Below are 19,294 nucleotides of genomic sequence, written 5' to 3'. Positions count from 1 at the left end.
AATGATCGATATGCCTAAAACAATTTATACTAAGTACAATTATAATTATATTATAAAAAAAAGTTTTTTAAAAACATCCCTCTTCTATAATATGTATATAAAATTATTATTTTGAATAAAAATACAAATAATTTAATTTTACTACCGCCATCTTTGTTTAAAACTAAAAACTGGATAAATGTCGGGCAGTCTTCAGAAATTCAAATTTCAAACGCGTCTTACATGATATTTTGCACCATCGTAATGTGGCAGAGGATCCATTTACTTATATTGATGACCAAAATGAGCAATATGGCAAAGTATGAAAACGATCGGATAAGAGGCAAACTTTTTCCTGAATTGTAATCGTAAGTGAAACGTAAAAGAGGCATGTATAAATTACAATTTATCAAAGACAAATTTTTGTGTAGTATGGAGTGATTTTAACATTGTGATTTCAGCCAAACATCAGCGGTACATCAAAAGCGGCCGTGAGAAGTGAGCCCATTGCCGGCTCATGTTTGAGCGCAATTAATTTGTAACAATAATCCAGTGTGGAACATTTTCGACCGGCCATTAATCCGTAATGCAAATGCTCCAGCCGGCAGTATGAATAGTAGGAGAGCTAGCGACGGGGAGATAGAGAGGAAGCTGCGCCAGAATCCCGACACGCCGAATTACCATTTGTTCTGGGGACGCCACTGCACGAATTTGCATTGTGAATGCGAATGTATGTATGTGTGCATTTATGATATGGGCGCGATATCTCGGAAAAGCGTCGGACACTCACAAGTGGAAAATTCGGCGCGTAAAGAGATAGAGTAAGTGTTGTTTGCTCGCCCGTCGTCGCTAATAGTTTACAAAGCGGCATTCTAAGGAGGAGTTCCGTTTACCTTAAAGGTGGGTGAATTAAATCACGGGGTTTGCCAGTGGCGAAGGGTTGGTTTGCGAACGCAAATACCAAGAGAATTGCCGTAAATTGGATCGAAACCCCTTTCCTTGCCCTGCCTTTGATCCGGTCGTTTTCTTAAGTTCCCCACGCCGCAGCACCCTGGCATAAATATTTCGTCCACCTGCTGTAATTTTATATTTTCCGGTAAATAAATAACTCGAACAATCATCAATTGATTGCAACTACATATCAATTGATGATTAGCGTATGTATATATGTATGTACATATGTACATATATTAATACCTAACTATAAACGTTCAGCTAATCGTTCATTTAGATTTTGAAAGTCTATCTCTTAGAATAAATAAAGGGCCTTTAAAGTCATGGTAAACATCCTTCAATAAGAAAGAAAGGATTAAAATTGCAAATGCTTACAAAGCTCATTTCAAAACAAGGCTTTTTTTAATAGCAACTGTGAGTAATATAACATGCAATAAATGTATCTTATTCTACTATTTTTAAGTAAAACGTTTTTTTTTTTAATATTCTTCGTTTTGAAAATAGTATTTTTTTTAATATATTGAACTAGTTTTACCCGGCTTCACTCAGTATTTGTAATATAAACAGCTTAAACATGGCGAATCTAATAGGAAATATTCATTTATTTTTTTATTAAATTTATTTGAATCGAAAAAAAATATACATCGAATCATTATATAAACTGATTTGTTTTCGATTACCAACCAACAATACTTACAAACTTACACAGTCTGTTTCAAAATTATAGATTAGATTATGTAATATGTGGCTTTTTTTGGATTTGGGCATAATATTAAAAATAATTTTGAAATATAGATATGTTATTTGAAAACAAGGATTTGGGTTACTTTTTTATATAATTATTTGATTATGACGCATTAATTATGTATGTATGTACATATATATGTATACAAGTACTTACATTATACATATATTATATGTATAATTTTCCTTTGAATAGTCAAAAAACTAAAAATGCACTTTAAAACTATAATTCTAGTAAACATTGTTTTTTTATTTTTATTTTTTTATTAAACAGAAAGCACTTACATAACATAACATTGATTCCAAAAAAGTTCTTAAAAATAAATTAAAGCAATGAAATAAAACAAAAACAAAGAAGGAAAGCATTGAATAGTGGTAGATATATTTTATACTAAGAATACCAAATAATGGAAAATTAGAAATAGCAAAAAAGTACGATGAAACGGATGAGAGGGAATATTTTAAAGAAAAGTACCAGTTCTATATAAAAAGTAATTACGGGAATATGTAGTTGGTAGAGCACGGATTAATGTGAAACAATGAAGTATTACGGAGAGATCTGATTGGACATTGGATAAAATGAATCGTATAATTCAAAAGCTTAACTTAAACAAAAAAATAAATGAAAAAATTTATTCCTAGATTGTAAGGAAACAAGAAATCTGGAATTGCATTATATTAGAAATGGATTTTTTTAGTTATTTGTTCTAGAAAATTAATATATAATACATATACACTCGATAGAATGGATTCTAAACAGTACTAGACAGTTTCAGACGACTTCTTACATATGTATTGAAAAGCAAAGCAACAGTGCTATAGGATTTAAAGTGCTTTGGTAGTCTATGTAAAAGTGAGACCCAAATTCCTATATGCCTTGTTGATTATTAAATAAATATGAAAACGGAAATATAATTTACTATCAAGTAAAATGTCAAGATCAACCTAAGTAATTGATTTATATCGATATAAAACTAAACAATAAAAATATATAAGTATAGATAATGTATGTACATATGTACATATATATGTATGTATAACATCATCATTCATATTATGTTGAAAATGGGTTAGTTTTAATTAATATTTCTTTTTTATAATAAAATAATACGTTTACTGAAATATTTGTAAAACTTAAATGATCTATTGTGTCTATATGGACATACATACATACATGCATATCGACATAATTAAAAATGAAACTGCAAACGCTTATTCCCAACAGAATTTAGCAAGAATACAGCGAAAACGACGATTGAATTACGTTCCCCATTTTTGAAAGCGCTATATTTTGATTAACAAAATAATGACCTTCATTAATTTAACTGCGAAGTATTCTCTCAAAATAAACTTCCGAAATTATGAGAGAAAACGAAATATAATAATTACCTAGGCGAGTTTTATCCAAATATTATACATATACAATGAAATGTTCCTAGGCCGTTAATTAACGATATCGATCCACTTTGATCCGTTCGAGTGGGTCTTCTGTGATATGAGATTAGTCTTTTTGACCGAAAATTAATTCTGGATAAGGCGAACCCTTTAATGGTAATGCTTTCCCGAGGATACGTGTCGATGTCGAAGAAAGAATGAAATTCGTTCGGGTCGTATATTATTTGGGTTGGGTTACCCTCGGTTTTCATAAACTTGCCCATGTCCCCGTAAATCCGCACGCTGAATATTATTAGCTTTTCCACGGGCGACTTTCATTGTGCTTTTCGAGAAATTTACAACATTTTGAATTTACAATGCGAAATTCCGCCTTCAAATTTCGTTCCCATTCCGGCGAAAAAATTTACTTTTTAAATAAAAAAGCACGAGATTCTTCTTAAATATTTCTGTATAGATTTGGAAAATGTGGAATGAGTAGATTTTAAATTTTTACATATATATACATATGTATGAGGTAAGTAAGGCTATGTCTCTAAGCTAACCACATTGTAAAAATAAGTTAGTATCGGTATCTTAGAAATTTCCGAAAATTGTTTTGCAGATGAGGTGACCTTCGACTTCGATTTTTGGTGGGGATAAAGACATTCCTACGCTTCTCGATAAAAAATAAAATAATACAAACTTAGTTACTAAATAATAGATATGAGATTTTTTCAGAGGAGACTTCAACCTTTTCCTTGTATATTTAAATTATCTATACATATATTATACGAAGTATCAATATATAGATTATATGTATAATACAATGCGATTGTGTGAAAATTTGATTCTAGCATCGATATCTGATCACGTTTACATGTTTTTATTTTTTTTATAAAATCACGCAAACATAATAAGGATAGATGGTGATGCGAGAAAGCTTATCCCGTTTGAAATTTTCCGCAAAATCGTTTTCGATTACGAGAATCGTTAACGATTTTTCAATGGATAATTAAATACAGCACAACGATAGCACATATGCGGTTAAAAAAATAAGCCAATTTGCATACCTTCCAATTGAGAACGCTTTACAGATTTTGCATACTTTATTTTTTCGAAATTTAATATTATCCTACCAGATTTCACATCAAATTGAAAAAATATTTTAATAAAATCAGAGTTATGTAAACAAAATATATTTTATGCCAATATACAATTTATACTAGTTGTTTCATGAATAATAGAGATGATACATGATACAGAGGCTTATTTTCAATATCCTGCTGCTCTAATTTTTACAAGAATTTTATCAGCTTCACTCTGTTAGTTCAGTGATATTCCTGCCCGTCAAAAAATTGTAATCTAATTATGGACCACATCCACTCATCAGGTCGATTTGATATCAAAAGGACATACAGGGGGTTAGCTAACATTGAGGGAAGTCTCCGACCTAAAGCTAGAGGAGTTTTTTTTTTTTTTTTTTTTTTTTTTAATGCTTTTTATTATTACGAAATTATGTTCACAATACATCTTATATCTATTTTAATAGCTACTGATCTACTGATCATTTTCTATTTTACAATTTAATTTAATTTGGTTATTAATCACAGTATTATATTATTCTAATGTTAATCTAAAGCATTATAGGAAAAAGAGCTCAAAAACCTATTTACAATCCTAGCTAGAGGAGTTTAATCATCAACGAACTCATTAGAAATGACATCGGAATCTTGTGACAGACAGAAGCAATGACAGCTATCTATCCAAACAAGTCTTTCTACCGCCCCTTCATTTAAATCACATGATAAACAGTTACATTTTCACTCTCATTTACTCATCTCAACTTAATATAACAAGCTTTCTCACATAAGTTTGCAATTTACTAATACATATATGAGATAGAGTAATATATTGGTGAAATTCGTGACCCAACTATTGTAGTGTTTTGTCCAAATCCTAACCTCTACGTAAATTTCACTTAGCGCAGAAAGTATTGGAGAAAGATGTTCTGGAGGGTTCATAGTCCTCATTGGAAAACTAATAATTTCCTCAGGAATGAGAGTGTCAACAATAATATATATATATATATATATATATATATATATATATATATATATATATATATATATATATATATATATATATATATATATATATATATATATATATATATATATATATATATATATATATATATATATATATATATATATATATATATATATATATATATATATATATAAATATATATATATATATATATATGTATATAGAAAAAAGACGGTGATATTAACAAGGTGAAATTACTAAATGAACTCTACATTGAAGAATTAGACTGCTCCAAATTAAAACACAAAAATTCTGGAACTCTAAAAAGCATAAAATAAAATAATTATGCTAAAAAAATCTTTTTAAACACAAGATTTTAAGAACCTGAGATAATAATTACTTTTAAGAGGTAATTGCTTTTTCGAAAGGTTAAGGTCAAATCATATTTTCCGTTACCTTGATGTTGGATATAATGTAATGAATATGAACATTGTATATACAAATTTTTATAAAACATTTTGAATATATTAAGCAATTGAAGTATCTGGGTGTTAATATTGTCACAAAGGTGTACAAGTTCGCAGTTCATATAAAATTGAAATCCAATTTTCTCACACATATATATAGTGGAAACGAGTAAAAGCTTACTTTTTAAGTAAAAATCCCAGTCAGAAAAATTCTGACGATTTCCATTCCTTAAGGAGTACGTTTGTATGCGACCGGTGTCTACAGGGAGGCAGAAAAGTGTTTAAAATATTTAAATTCATTTACAATTCCGGACGTTCACGTCTCGGACGCAGGATAAGGAAGTACTCGAAGCTTTTTGCCCACAGCCCGTTCGTAGAGATCAAAGCCGAATTTACGACAGGTGGGAAACTGGATACAAAGTCGAATAATATTTTTATGAATTCAGCAATCAGTGCACGAAGAAGACCGTATTCGGACGAGAGCATTTTGAACCGAAATTATAATCACGCCCAGGAAAAGTTTCAGTGGAAAGTCGCAGCCACAGAGATTCAGACTTCAAAAGGGTAGGAAACCGAGGGGATGAGGAAAAACAAGCAAAGGGATGAGAGAGCGTCTTCACATAATGGCCGAGCGTAATTAACGTACTTTTGTTATGAGGATTAATACAAAGACGAGTCGTAAGAAATAAAACAAAGACTTTGTGTATGTATATGTGCCCGATTATTCCAGGGTCGTTGGAGACGAACGAACGGACTTGCAACCGAGCAAGAAACTTTTGGATATTGTCGTTAAAGCACAAGTCTATTGTACAACAGTTGTACGCGCCCCTTGGCTCTCGACTAAGTTGTATTAGTTTGCTTTTCCACGACTATATGACTTTATAATAGGTGGAGAAGGATTTGCGTTACGAGAAACTGGCTAGAAGTCGTAATTAATTATTAACTCATGACTCAATATATTTACGCTAATCTAATCACGGGTAAACTTGCTACGATTTCTCCGACGTGTTATATTGAGGCTTACATATGTATATTTTTTATTACTTATATTAAAATTTTATTTCTGCCGCGCTCAAAAAGGTCGAATTTCCGTGAAAAATTATGTTTTGAATTTTGTATAACGAGGGTAAAGTAATTAAGTCAACCTGTTCTGGCTGTTTAGGCGTCGTCAGGTGACGAGAGTGGAAAATGATGTAAATTTAACGGTAATACGGTTATCCCTGTTGCAGGTGGCACGCTTTTGAGTAGGTGTCTGTGTGTGTGTGTGTGTGTGTGAATTCCAAACGTTAAGTGTAGGAAATTAAAGCTATAAAACGAATAAAATCGATTTTAAACACGTTTCCAGTCTAATGGATTGCTTCCCGTCTTCCCCGTGTACCGAGCGGGAAGAGCTTTCAATTATGTTCGATCACTTTGAAATTCATTAGAGGACTTCGCATACGAGTGTCCAGCTTTTTCAATATCGTCTCGTTCCATTTTGAATCGCTTTAAATCACACGAATGATCCTAATATTGTATTTTATGAATGAAAATGACAAAACACAAACTTATTAATTATTTTTCAGTATAAAATATACTATAAAAATTAGCCTTTCTTTGGTAAATTGAGTTTTTTTAAAAAAATAAATATAAAAAAAATATTAAAACAATATATATAATAATTATATATATATGTACATATATAAAGAAGCTATACTATGTGTGTGTGTCCTAACGCTAGCCGAAAATAATAATAAATTGATAAAAAGGCTAAATTTTGAATAAATTCATTCGGAATCGAACCCGCGTACCCTCGCGCGAACACAAATATCCTCTTATAGGTATACCTGAGTTCAGAGAGTTAGCGACGAAGCCAACGTCAAATTTTCAATTGGCCTTTTTTTTAACATTAATTTAAATTGTTTCCTTCTCGCCATATAAAAATACGTAATAATTATTTTATTTAGCGAGGTTTTGAACAATTAAATATATATTTTTTAATTAAAATTAACTATATTTTAACGATTGCGATTCGGACTGACAAAGGAAGCGTTCTAAATTTAATGAATTATAAAATTGCGATCTACATATACAGTCCCTGACCAGAATATTACGCCACCCCTCTCGAGATGCGTTTGGGTAAATTTGTCACGGTCGTAAATAACTCATTATGGGAACTTTTGGCCTCATTTTTTTTGTGATCTTATCCTTAAATGCAACTCTATTCACTAGCAAAAAAATATCGGTGGATTATCCCTCAAAAGGTCTTCAAAAACACAAAAAAGATGTTTGAAATCGGTTTGCGTCTGAATTTTGTTCAATATTGACGTGCGTTTCCGTTAAAATCATTCATTATTTTGTTAAAAGCACTGTGTTTTTTTCTCTTTTACTGCAACTTTATCATATTTCTAAGGTAAGTTGGTATTTAATATCTCGAAATTTTACTTTGTTTTGTGATTTAAATTGCTTGTAAAACTTTTATTGGATTTTTTTAGATGGGTAGAAAATCAGATCTTTCTAAAGAAAAAATTGCAAACATTACATCATTATTAAATACAGGAAAGTTTTCTCAAAACAAAATCGTGACAATGGAGGGTGTTAGTAGGGCGTCTATTAGAAAAATAAAACAAAATCTGAAGGCTGATTGCGATCCGACACTCAATCGGCGAGCTAATAGTGGTACTAAAAAAAAATTTGGCCCTCGTGTGGATCGAAAAATCGCCAGGCTTGTTCCCAAGAATCGATTTATTACAAAAAAAAATATTCAACAACAATTAAAGGACGAAAACGTGAAATATCTACGTCAACAGTACGACGTCGACAAACGCATCTCGAGAGGGGTGGCGTAATATTCTGGTCAGGGACTGTATGTATATGTAATTTATAATATTGAAGGTTGCGAGGTCAATGACCGGGGTTTGTTTATACATAATTGTAATCATTATGTATACATATTATTTTCGATTCATATAAAGAAATTATTATATTATTCATTACTATTATTATTATATTAAACGATAATTTTAGAGAAATTTCTTTATATGAGTCAAAAATAATATGTATGTATACTAGATGATTAACGTAAAGGATATAAAGATATAATATGTACATATACTAGAGGATGGATGTAATTAAATATATTAGTTAAAACTTTGGCTCGCGGAAGGAAGGTATGATATATAGGCGACCCAAAGTTTTAAATAAACATTTTTGGATTTCGGTTTGATTCGGGATGGCTTTTTAACATAGCATTGAATGTTTTCAATAAATTATAATACTTTTAATGCCAGATGATTTATTTTTTCATAGAAAACTAACGAAACAGCACTCAACATTCAAGATCACAACACTTGGAGGAAGAATTGTTCGTTATGACATTTCTGCAACAATAAGCTTGCTTATAATGGCAATTATCTTACGAATACGTAAGTGATTAAATTTTGATTTTCATTACATATAGAAATGGAGCGAAAACGTATCATCAGTGCGAATTGGCCACTTTGTGCAATTTCCTTCTCGTCTGATGAATAGTCTCGTTTTGCTCGTATCAATTATGGTTAGTGTTGGCCCATAGTATGGGGTTTTCCGAGCACCGGTCCCAGGGAAATTGGGTCCACAGCTCCACGCCTTACCCAGACTCATTATAATAACTGACTTCATTTTCATTAAGAGCGTTAAAGGTTAAAATGCCAGACGTCCAGACGCCAAACTGCTGTATTCCACGGCACAGCTTGGTAACGTGTAATTTTCGGACCCAATAAACACCCTCAGCACTTTCTCTATTTGTCCAGACCGCACAGTGTATCTTGTCTCTGGAGAGAATGGGAGACGAAGTGGGAATGGGCGTCGGGAAAAGTTTCCCCGAAATGAAAAACAAAAAAGAAAGCATAATTGAAATCATTCGCAGAAAAGTTTTGCTTTCGCCTAGCAAAAATGGTAATATCTTTAATGGCCACCCGCTCTCTACGCGGACCGTTTTGTGAATCTTTCCTCTTTTAAAGGGAGATTTAATACGGCCGAGGGAGAATATCTCGTCTGTCTGTGTGGCGGTTTATTTTAAGGCTTTATCTTCTGTGCGGCGAAATGCGAACTTTCAAAGAAGTACAAATTGGCCCAAAGTATGAAAATACATACGAGAGTGATTCCGAAGCAACGAGGCGTGGCGATGCGTGGTTTTTCCGACAAATTAGTCCGTTTGCGAACTCGAAAGTGAAACCTTTTGATATAATTTTAACCGGGCTGTGGAATCAGAACTATCGCAAACCACGTGAACCGGTTTAAATGTAATTTTCACAAAAGCTTTCAGCGTTTCCTTGCAGCTTTTGATAGCGTTTGAACACTCAACGGTGAGTGTGCCTACAAAGTGAATGTACTTCGGTAACGTTCTGAGCGTCACAAAAACATGCAAATGTGAATCGAATTTGAATAGGAAAATAAATAATGCGTCAGCCTCGTATGTACTTTGTTTTTTGCATACATTTCAAACAAACAAATAAACAGAATTTTGTACCGACGATGTATTATACGCATATCACGCAACGATGAGTTTTTCTTATGCTTTACATGAAATTTAATAGAGCATAATAATTAAAACAGCCTTGGTTGAAAATTGTTTTTCAAAGTTTATTAAATTTTCGCATATAGGTACATACATATGTTCGTACGAATTTAGGAAAGAATAAATTGTTTAATAACATTTTAAAATATGTTTGTTTAACTTTGCTTGTGAGTAGAGACACGTGTTTTTAGCATTTTGCTGATTCTAATAAATGCTCATATAAAATATGAGAACGAAATTCATAAAATATGCCAATATATGTATGTATGCTAAAATCGCAAATATTGGCGAATATATGCTAAAATCACAAAATTTATACTTCCAAAGATTGGGTGAACAATTCAATCCATATGTGGCAGGCTCGAAATTCAACATTTCGGTTTTTATGAAAAAAAATATCGTTTGGAAGGATATGAGACTATTTTTTAAACGATAATTAAGTATAATAATATAGAAGGATCCTATTATAAAAGGATCCTATTATAAAGATCCTATTATAAGGATCCTATTAGAAAAGTATAACATTATTATTGATGGCAACGAAAATTTAATATGAAGAGTCGCACAAATCTTAAATAAGAAACTGTGGATACATGCTCCATGTTTAGTTTTAATAAATTTTAATTCATGTTTTTTGTATTTATTTATTTTTCATCCTATATTTCAATTACAAAACATTTTTGCAATTTTCTATTATTTAATTATTGTGTAATTTTTAAATTGTATGTATGTATGTAGGTATGTGCATTTAAATTTTGTAAAAATAAATCGAAATTGCGCATTATTTGTAATTTAAGTCTAATAAAAATAGATGCCAGAATTAAACATTTTTAATGATCTAAAACGCTAAAATCCGAAATGAATATGCTACAATTGACAAAAATAGATGCTTAAAATACGTGTCTCTACTTATGAAACATGATAAATTTTCTTTTTTTGTTTAATGTTATAAAATACTTATTATTTATCCAAAGCTTTTAGTGGAAAGCAGTTTTACTATCATTAAATGAATTATAAAATGTATTGTGTGTTTTTTTCGATAGTTTGTATGAATAGAGGACACTTAAATAAAATATTAAAAATATTATACAAAACGTATATAAAAGCTTAAGGAGTATGGATATGATTTAAATTTAGTATAATATGTACACCTAAGCTTTTATATTTAGTCATATAAATAAATTCTTAACGTTTTACATATGTTTGTACTATTATCATATTTATTATGCATCTTTGCGAGAATAGCTATATTTATTTTAATGTAATTTTATATTAAAAGTTTTTTGAAGGCTTAAGCTATACAAGTACGCTATAATTTGATGACTTTAGAAGTTTGAAGAGTATTTTTTCAAACAAGTTAATTTAAGTTGACACACATACATTTATTAGATCGGAATTAATCTAAAAACTTAAAAAGTAAACTCGTTGTAAATAGTTTTATAATTGAACGCATGTACGAATGAACTACATATAAATGAACGCATTGGCGGTGGATTATGTACCTACATATGTGGCTGAGAGAATGGACGAAATATGGACAGCAGAAGTATACTCGATATATACCCAAAAGTATGTAGATATGTGAGGTAGGTGGATCAAGTAAGCAAAATTCATTGGATTAGGTGGACGAATGCTATTCAGGACAGAGACAAATGGATGCGTCATGGAATATCTTTCATCCAATTGTGAATGGTGACCGGCTTTTAATGAGTAAGTAAATACACAGATGTATTTGACTATTACATGTCATAAATCGAAATCGCGCCAGCACACCCCCGCAAAAACAACCTAGTAAAAAACCCACCCCTAACACATCAATAAAACCTCATATACAGCACATTTTCGACAAATACCACTCGTACCGACTCGGTATCGAAATTTATTAAACAGCGCCTATAATGCGCGACCAATTCGGAGCGCTCGCCTATCCTACGGATTCAATAACGATATATCAAGTGACGGTGGGGGAGGCAGTGGGTGGGTGAGTGGGCTCCGATAAGACGCAATCACGATTTGGAAACGGGCCCGGGCACGTTTCGGCCGTGGATATCCCCAACCCACCTTTTTATTAGACTCAATGGGATGTGGAATAATCTTTAATGCGGGACGATTTTATTGCAGACTGTACATGGTCACCCCACTGGGACCACACCAGCCTCCCCCAACCCCCCGTCCTACGTAAGAAACGGCTTATTGTTCGGCAACGGCGCCCCGGGGATCTCAGCTCCACGGGCCGAGGGACCGCGTAATGCATATCGGATGGCGATACGGTTAAGGACTTCTTGCAAATCGATCGACAAATAAACGGTTCGAGGATCTTAAGCGTACATGTGTGTATGTATATATGTGTGTGAAGGAGGCTGATGTAACGCACGGCTTGATTTATTGCTTGCGATATTCCTAACTTCATGAGAATATGGGAGCGATCTCCATACATAGATGATGTGTATCCCTCTAGAAATCAGTTATATTCTATGCTTACAGTCCAAGTGTACATTTCGATCATTCATGAACATACCAGTAGCGTGGTCTAGTGGTGAATGATGAATTATCTCGTACTTGATGTTACGAGTTTGATTCCCGCTAAGTCTCGCTATTGGCCAGACCTTGGTTTGTCAAGGTCGATCGTTTCTTATCAGAATTTTCCAATTTTTCTGATTTTCATTGAAACGATTCCTGTAAAATTGGCGTTTCCTTCCCAATTTTCTGTTGCGAATCTTTAGTTATTGTTATATCTTCGGTTTCGCCATATTGCTCACCATAGATGTCTCTGTGGTTGTTTATCGAATATAAAATTCGTATTGTTACATGAAAGTTATTCATCGTTATTTATCGTATTAATACGATGTTTGTAATATCTGACCATAGATGTCAGATATTGTTTAGATTTACATGTATCTATGTAATAATTATGTGGACCAGGAAGGCGCATTTGGGGTTTACCTGTTAAGCCTTCCTGGTATATTTGTATATATGTATGTAAAAATATGTATGTAAAAAATAAAATAAAATAAAATTAAAATACTGGTTTGTTCACGCATGAACCAATCTGACCATGAATAATCTGACCAAATCTTGTAAAACGTTTGTTCCATCCTTTATGTATTGTTATTTACCTCGCTTATCAATGTAGTTCCCACAATAATTGAATTCACTTTCTCACATTCGTATACGTGAGTAATAAGTCCATTAAAATTCCTGTAAAGGGATAGTCAGATAAGACAGAAGTGCCGTACTTTGCCCAACCCAATAATGCCGGACTTTGCCCAACCCAAAAGATAAAAATCATTTATGTAGATCACGATTTGATCACATAAGTTAGCCATCACCATTGACTCCGAGAGTGGCAGTCATCACTATCGAGATTCCGATAGTGGTAGTCATTAATATCGACCCCGAAAGTGACGGTCAGCACAGCAGCAGAACAAAGTGAACCAAAGTTAATTAGTGAAACAAAGTTCTACGTATCTAATTTTAAATTCATCATCGTTCCATGATTAAATCTGCAGTTTTCGAATATATCTACTAATAACATAAATGTAACGTTTTTATGATAATAATGAAATCTTGGTTTGTGAAACCAAGTAATTTAAAAAATATATAAACTGCGTTTTGGAACATGACAGTGTGTATGACCTCCCTAGTTTCCAATATTTTAGTGGAAACGGAAATTATAGCAACGTTGCAATGTGGTTTTTCCACAGAATTTTGACATTTTTGACGTTTTGATCTCAAATATTTTGACAGCTTAAATGTTTTGACAGCTTAAAGTTTCATGCGACACCTGATGAGTCTATTTGAAGATAAAATTTGACTGTTAGCACTTAATCTAAAACTAATAGTTCATGTATGAACAAATTAGCAATGTCCATGAATGAACTAAATGAACACTTGGACATTAAATAAAACATAGATTTATATGTACATAGGGTCGGGTAGAAATAAGTAGGCAATTTGCAAATTATAAAAGTCAACTATAATATACAAGATCATGCTACAAAGTAATTTTTGCCACAATAACTTATGTAAGTTCTGTAAGTAATCGTTTTTTTTATTGTATTTTTCAGAATAATAATAGTATAAATCATTACCCAGGTTAGGCGAGTGAATCAATTTGTGAAGAACCATTTCAAAAATGAAATCAAACAAATTTATGAAGATCAGAATTATTACTGAAGTTGTCGTTGATACATATATATTTTGGATTGAGGTATAATATGGAGTTTGGATTCGGACATCTCAGTCAGAGTAGCACACTCTACCCATTGACATAAACTGCTATTTTGAAGACAGTCATTCAGATGATCCACGTCAGGCGAATCAATTATTTTGAAATTAAAATTCGGGAATTTTTAAATAGTTTGGCACCAATAAGATGTGGTAAAACTGAGTAGATGAAGATTGGAATTCGATTGGAAGATTCACGCAAGTCGTTCGAGATTATGACGATATACATATATTATATAGTATGACTTTGGTATGATGGTTTCTGATTTCTTCCTGTGGATAAATTAGAATTGAAGAAGAAAGTAATCATTGTTCAAGAGTTGAAAGATAGCAATGAATTTCAAAAAATATACTGAGTTTTGGTTATACATACATATGTACATCCATACATACGTACATATGTGTATGTGGCATTTACGACATATACAATGTATGTATAATATACGAAAATCTTTTGCTATTACGTGCATGCTTTAAAATCGTTCAGTATGCTTAAAATATCATTAGACTGGAATGAGGGAAAAAAAAGAGTGAAAAGTCAAGATTCATTCCAGAGATTTGCTAAACGATATGTAAAAACGTTTGTTTGCCGAATTGAGGTTTATAAGTAGTTAAAATATGGAAATTTAAGGCAATAAAAAATGCAAATTTATGCTCAAAGCGACAGCTTATTTATTTATAGCAGGTACTTATACGACACATTTACTTACAAGATTAATGTTGTTTTTATCTGAATACATGAATATGTATTTTGAAATATCAGAATGTTCTCGTTACTTTTATATATATGTACATATGTATCGATTTTCTATGTATTAAGATTAAATCTGTTTATGTAATTATGTACATACATATACATATTACGTATGTATATGTATGTAATATTGGAGCTTGGCTTGAAAGTAGGTTTCTTCAACGTAAAGTGCTACAACGTGTCGTTGATAATAAATTTATATTACAGACCAAATGTCCCGGTGAATTTACATACACTCGTATTTTGTCGTATTATATATACATAATATAAACATACCTTTCCAGAAGAGATTCAAGACGTTGAGTAATAAAAAGAGGGAGGTTGTCTTTAAACACTGAAAATGGTAGTTTAAAAAAGAAAAGCGTACTTCTCGAATTTCGTCGACTTCATAAATTCTCAAGACAAAGCTAATAGACCCCCTTTTGGAATTGAATTTGATCTTTCGTTTAAATTGTAATGAAGGGCTCGTCGTTTCCGCGAAGGAAACTCACAGACAGAGAGAAAGGGAGATAGAGTGAATTATCATGTAAACTTTGGCAACCGTTGATCTACCTATATAATCTAATACCATGGTAATTCACTTGAGTCGAAATTCACGTCAAAGTTTTGCTCACAATTTCACAAAAGATCCGTGTAAGATTTGAGTAGAACGGCCCACACTTCTATAGAATACAATGTGATGCATCTAAAAGCAACCCCTCTCTCATAACAGAGCGATAAGATTTAATCTACATTGTACATACGTATATACATGGTTTATACATATCACGTGGGTTTGGGTTTATTTTTGGACACTTTCGGATTGACCTATACATAAACTCCAATCAGTCGAATGTACCTACATACATATCTGCAGATATACATAATATAATATAATATTTAAACTGAATAAGAAATTTCTAAGATCAAACAACGCACTAATTCATCAGTCACTTTTATTTCATCGAAAGTTTAATTTTAAATAAAGTCGCAATCAGACATTCTTTTGTAAAGCAAATTAAATGAAATATGAGTATACATATGTACATGTTACCCAAAAGGTAAATTGCGGTTAGTAGACAAACCATCTATAGAGCTTTTTTACATACATGCATATGTATGCAAATTGATTCATCAATATTTGAATGGTTAGTAACTGTAATTAAATGATTAATTTATTTCAACAGTCGGTTGGTATTTAGGCATATGAAGTTCAATTCTGTAATTACACATAAATAAATGGTGATTTAATGCCGAATGCACGTGTACAATGTACGTGTACGTGTACACGTGTACAATGTACGAATGAAAATTTTAATAACCATATTAGAAGTATTTATTAATAAAACCCTCCGACTTTTATAATTAAATATTTGTAAAATAACATAATCAAAGATGTAGACAATGAAGATGAAGAAGACGATGAAAACATCAAAGACGATGAGGATGGTGAAGAAGATGAAGACAATGAAGACAGTGAAGACGGTGAAGAAAACAAAGAAGACGATGAAATATGTATTTATGTAATTATTTATTTACATATATACCAGGAAGGTCTTACAGGTAAATCCTAATGCGCCTTTCTGGCCAATTACAAATACAAATGCAGAATTTTTATTATAAGTCGTTGAATTGCGAGACACTGAAAAACTCGCAAATTAACGAGACATCTATGAATTGTACATAAAATTTATTGTACATCAATCAAACTTCAAATAGTGGTGACATAGTAGGGAGGAAGGATTTTTAGCCAATTTTTTTTCCGGGAACCGTTTCAACAATGAAATCAGATAGGAAACGATCAACCTGGAGTCACAAATCCAGGTCTGACCAACAGCATACTCTGGAAAATTCATTTTCATTCAGGGATTGAACCTGGCACCTTCTTGACGCTAAGCAGAAGCTTACCGACCGAGTTATGCTGCTGGCTATAACATATGATGAATTAAATATATGATGAATTGAAGAAGACGATAAAAAACAGGGCGATGAAGAAGGTGATGAAAAAAACGAGGGCGAGGAGTTCTACGAAGACGAAGACGATGAAGATAATGAAGAAAACATAAAGACGATGAAAAAGATGATGAATAAGAAGAAAACGACAAATAAAATGATGAGGACAACAAGGACGACGAGTACGACGAAGACGAAGAAGACGACGACGAAGATGATTATTACGATGAAAGAAAGACGAAACAATGTAAAGGGTGAAAGATGAGATATTATGAAAGCTTGAAAGATGAAAAATTTCAAGAGGGACCGAGTGTAGGAACTATTAATAAAAAAGCATGTATGAATGATCAGGTTGGCACGCATTAATATAATGGATGATGAGGTTTACGTATAAAACAAACTGGATAATTGTTTTAAATAACTACAAATTGATCGCAAACATTGTAGGTCGTTAGTTAAAACAAAATTTAGATATATTTTGTTGTTGAAAATGGACCGTGTATGTATAAGTGGAATAATTTAAAAATAACAGACATCATTCCATAAAATATGAAGCTTTCGAAGCTCGCAGCGTTTTCCTCGAGTTAATCGTTCGACTTCCGTTTCCGTATTTTCTTCGTTCGTGAAAAGTGCTTCCGCAAAATCGCTCACCGAACATGAATAATTAATAGTGGGTCGTGTTGTTCTTTGATTCGTAGCCAAACATTAATCTTAATCTCGCGTTATCGCTCGCCTCGTGTTGATGTTATTACAAACCGCTCCGGTAATTTGGGCGCAAGGCACACACACTTCGTATTGTTTTATTAATTGAAACCGTGTTTAGCTGTTAATTCGAGCTCGCTATTCGTAATTTATCGCATGTTTCAATTTTAATCACATCGTATTTGTATTTGTGGAGAGTTTGTGTGTGCGCTTGCTTGGTGAAAAACAATTCGCGGAATTATTGCCTGGCAAAGCTCGATTTTGATTTGTGATCAAATTTATATAATAATAATAATCATATTGAAAACGCTTTAATAATGTTTGATTATACGTAACATTGTGTAATTACATATTACATATGTATATTTATTGCTCATCAGCTCACTTATAAAGAAACGTGGCAGTTTCGCTAGAATTTCTATTGTATGTGATGTTACGATTTTTTTTATTTATTTACAAGTTTAACCCTGCATGCGTTGCAATGCCACAATAACGCATGCAATTCCCGTTCCCGTTCCCGTTCGCGTTCCCGTTGCATTTTCGTTCCCGTTGAATTCCCGTTCCCGTTCCCGTTTCAAGTGGTTAGAGTTCAACTCTTCAAAGTCGTGTCGTCAAAAACCATCTGGAAACGTGGTTAACAACGAACAAATTTGCTTGACTACACAATGGCGCTTCAAACTTTCGCGTCGGTAAAATCGTAATTACGAATATTATTATTAAAAGGTTTTTTTTTTCACAATAAGCTTCCCGGACACGCATACAATAAATTCTGAAAGTTCCATCGTAATCGGTTGAGTTGTTTAGGAGCCTATACAGACAGACAAACAAACAAACAAACAAACAAAGACATTCAATTTTATATACATTGTATGTAGATTTATTCAATCATGTACACTCGTCTTAAAGATCGCTCCGAAGTGACGAATGTATTTATACATATCAAGAAACACTAAATTATATATATAAATACATAATTACACTGTTCAACACGAAAAATGGTTCAGAGACGAGATATGACTTTTCTTATAGATCTATGTCCAGTAAGCACGAATCTGGTAATAAAAAAATGTTGATTGGCTCGAGATTCGGAGATATGTACAATATGTGTTTTTTAAATCGCGCGATTTTTCTACATATATATCTTCGTGTTGTTCGGTCGATGTCTGAGTCTGGTCAAAATCTGAGACGACTACTCAGAGAGATTTGAAAGCTGAAAAGTACTACAAATGAAAGATAAAATACCCGACTATAGATTCCAATATTCGTTTTTAACAGAAAATTGACGGATTTTGAGACATCTACCGAACAACACCAAGATATAGAAAAATCGCGCGATTTAAAAAACACATATATGTATCTCCGAATCTTGAGCCAATCAACATTTTTTATTACCAGATTCGTGTTTACTGGACATAGATCTATAAGAAAAGTCATATATTGTATCTGAACCACAAAAAAAGTCGTCATTTGTCGAACAGTACAATCATAGAGACATTATCGAATTCATCGAATCATCAAATTTTCTGAGAAATAGAAAATTAAATTTAAAGAAATGTACGAAAAACTTCTTGAAAT

General features: G+C 32.3%; 1 protein-coding gene across 1 annotated transcript in view; it reads left to right on the top strand.

The window, feature by feature from the left end:
* Window positions 1-17,282, top strand: part of LOC143921633 (neuroligin-1-like) — an 86,350-nt gene extending 69,068 nt beyond the window's left edge. Inside the window, exons 11-13 of the mRNA XM_077444986.1 lie at window positions 441-498; window positions 16,460-16,579; window positions 17,035-17,282. Of these exons, the coding sequence (XP_077301112.1) occupies window positions 441-498; window positions 16,460-16,579; window positions 17,035-17,282 (426 nt within the window). The remainder of the gene's footprint in view (window positions 1-440; window positions 499-16,459; window positions 16,580-17,034) is intronic.
* Window positions 17,283-19,294: the final 2,012 nt, after the last annotated feature.

The sequence above is a fragment of the Arctopsyche grandis genome, chromosome 13, assembly GCF_051622035.1.
Source record: "Arctopsyche grandis isolate Sample6627 chromosome 13, ASM5162203v2, whole genome shotgun sequence".
NCBI lineage: Eukaryota > Metazoa > Arthropoda > Insecta > Trichoptera > Hydropsychidae > Arctopsyche > Arctopsyche grandis.
Note: the sequence above shows the minus strand (reverse complement) of the source record. Positions and strands in the feature narration are given on the sequence as shown.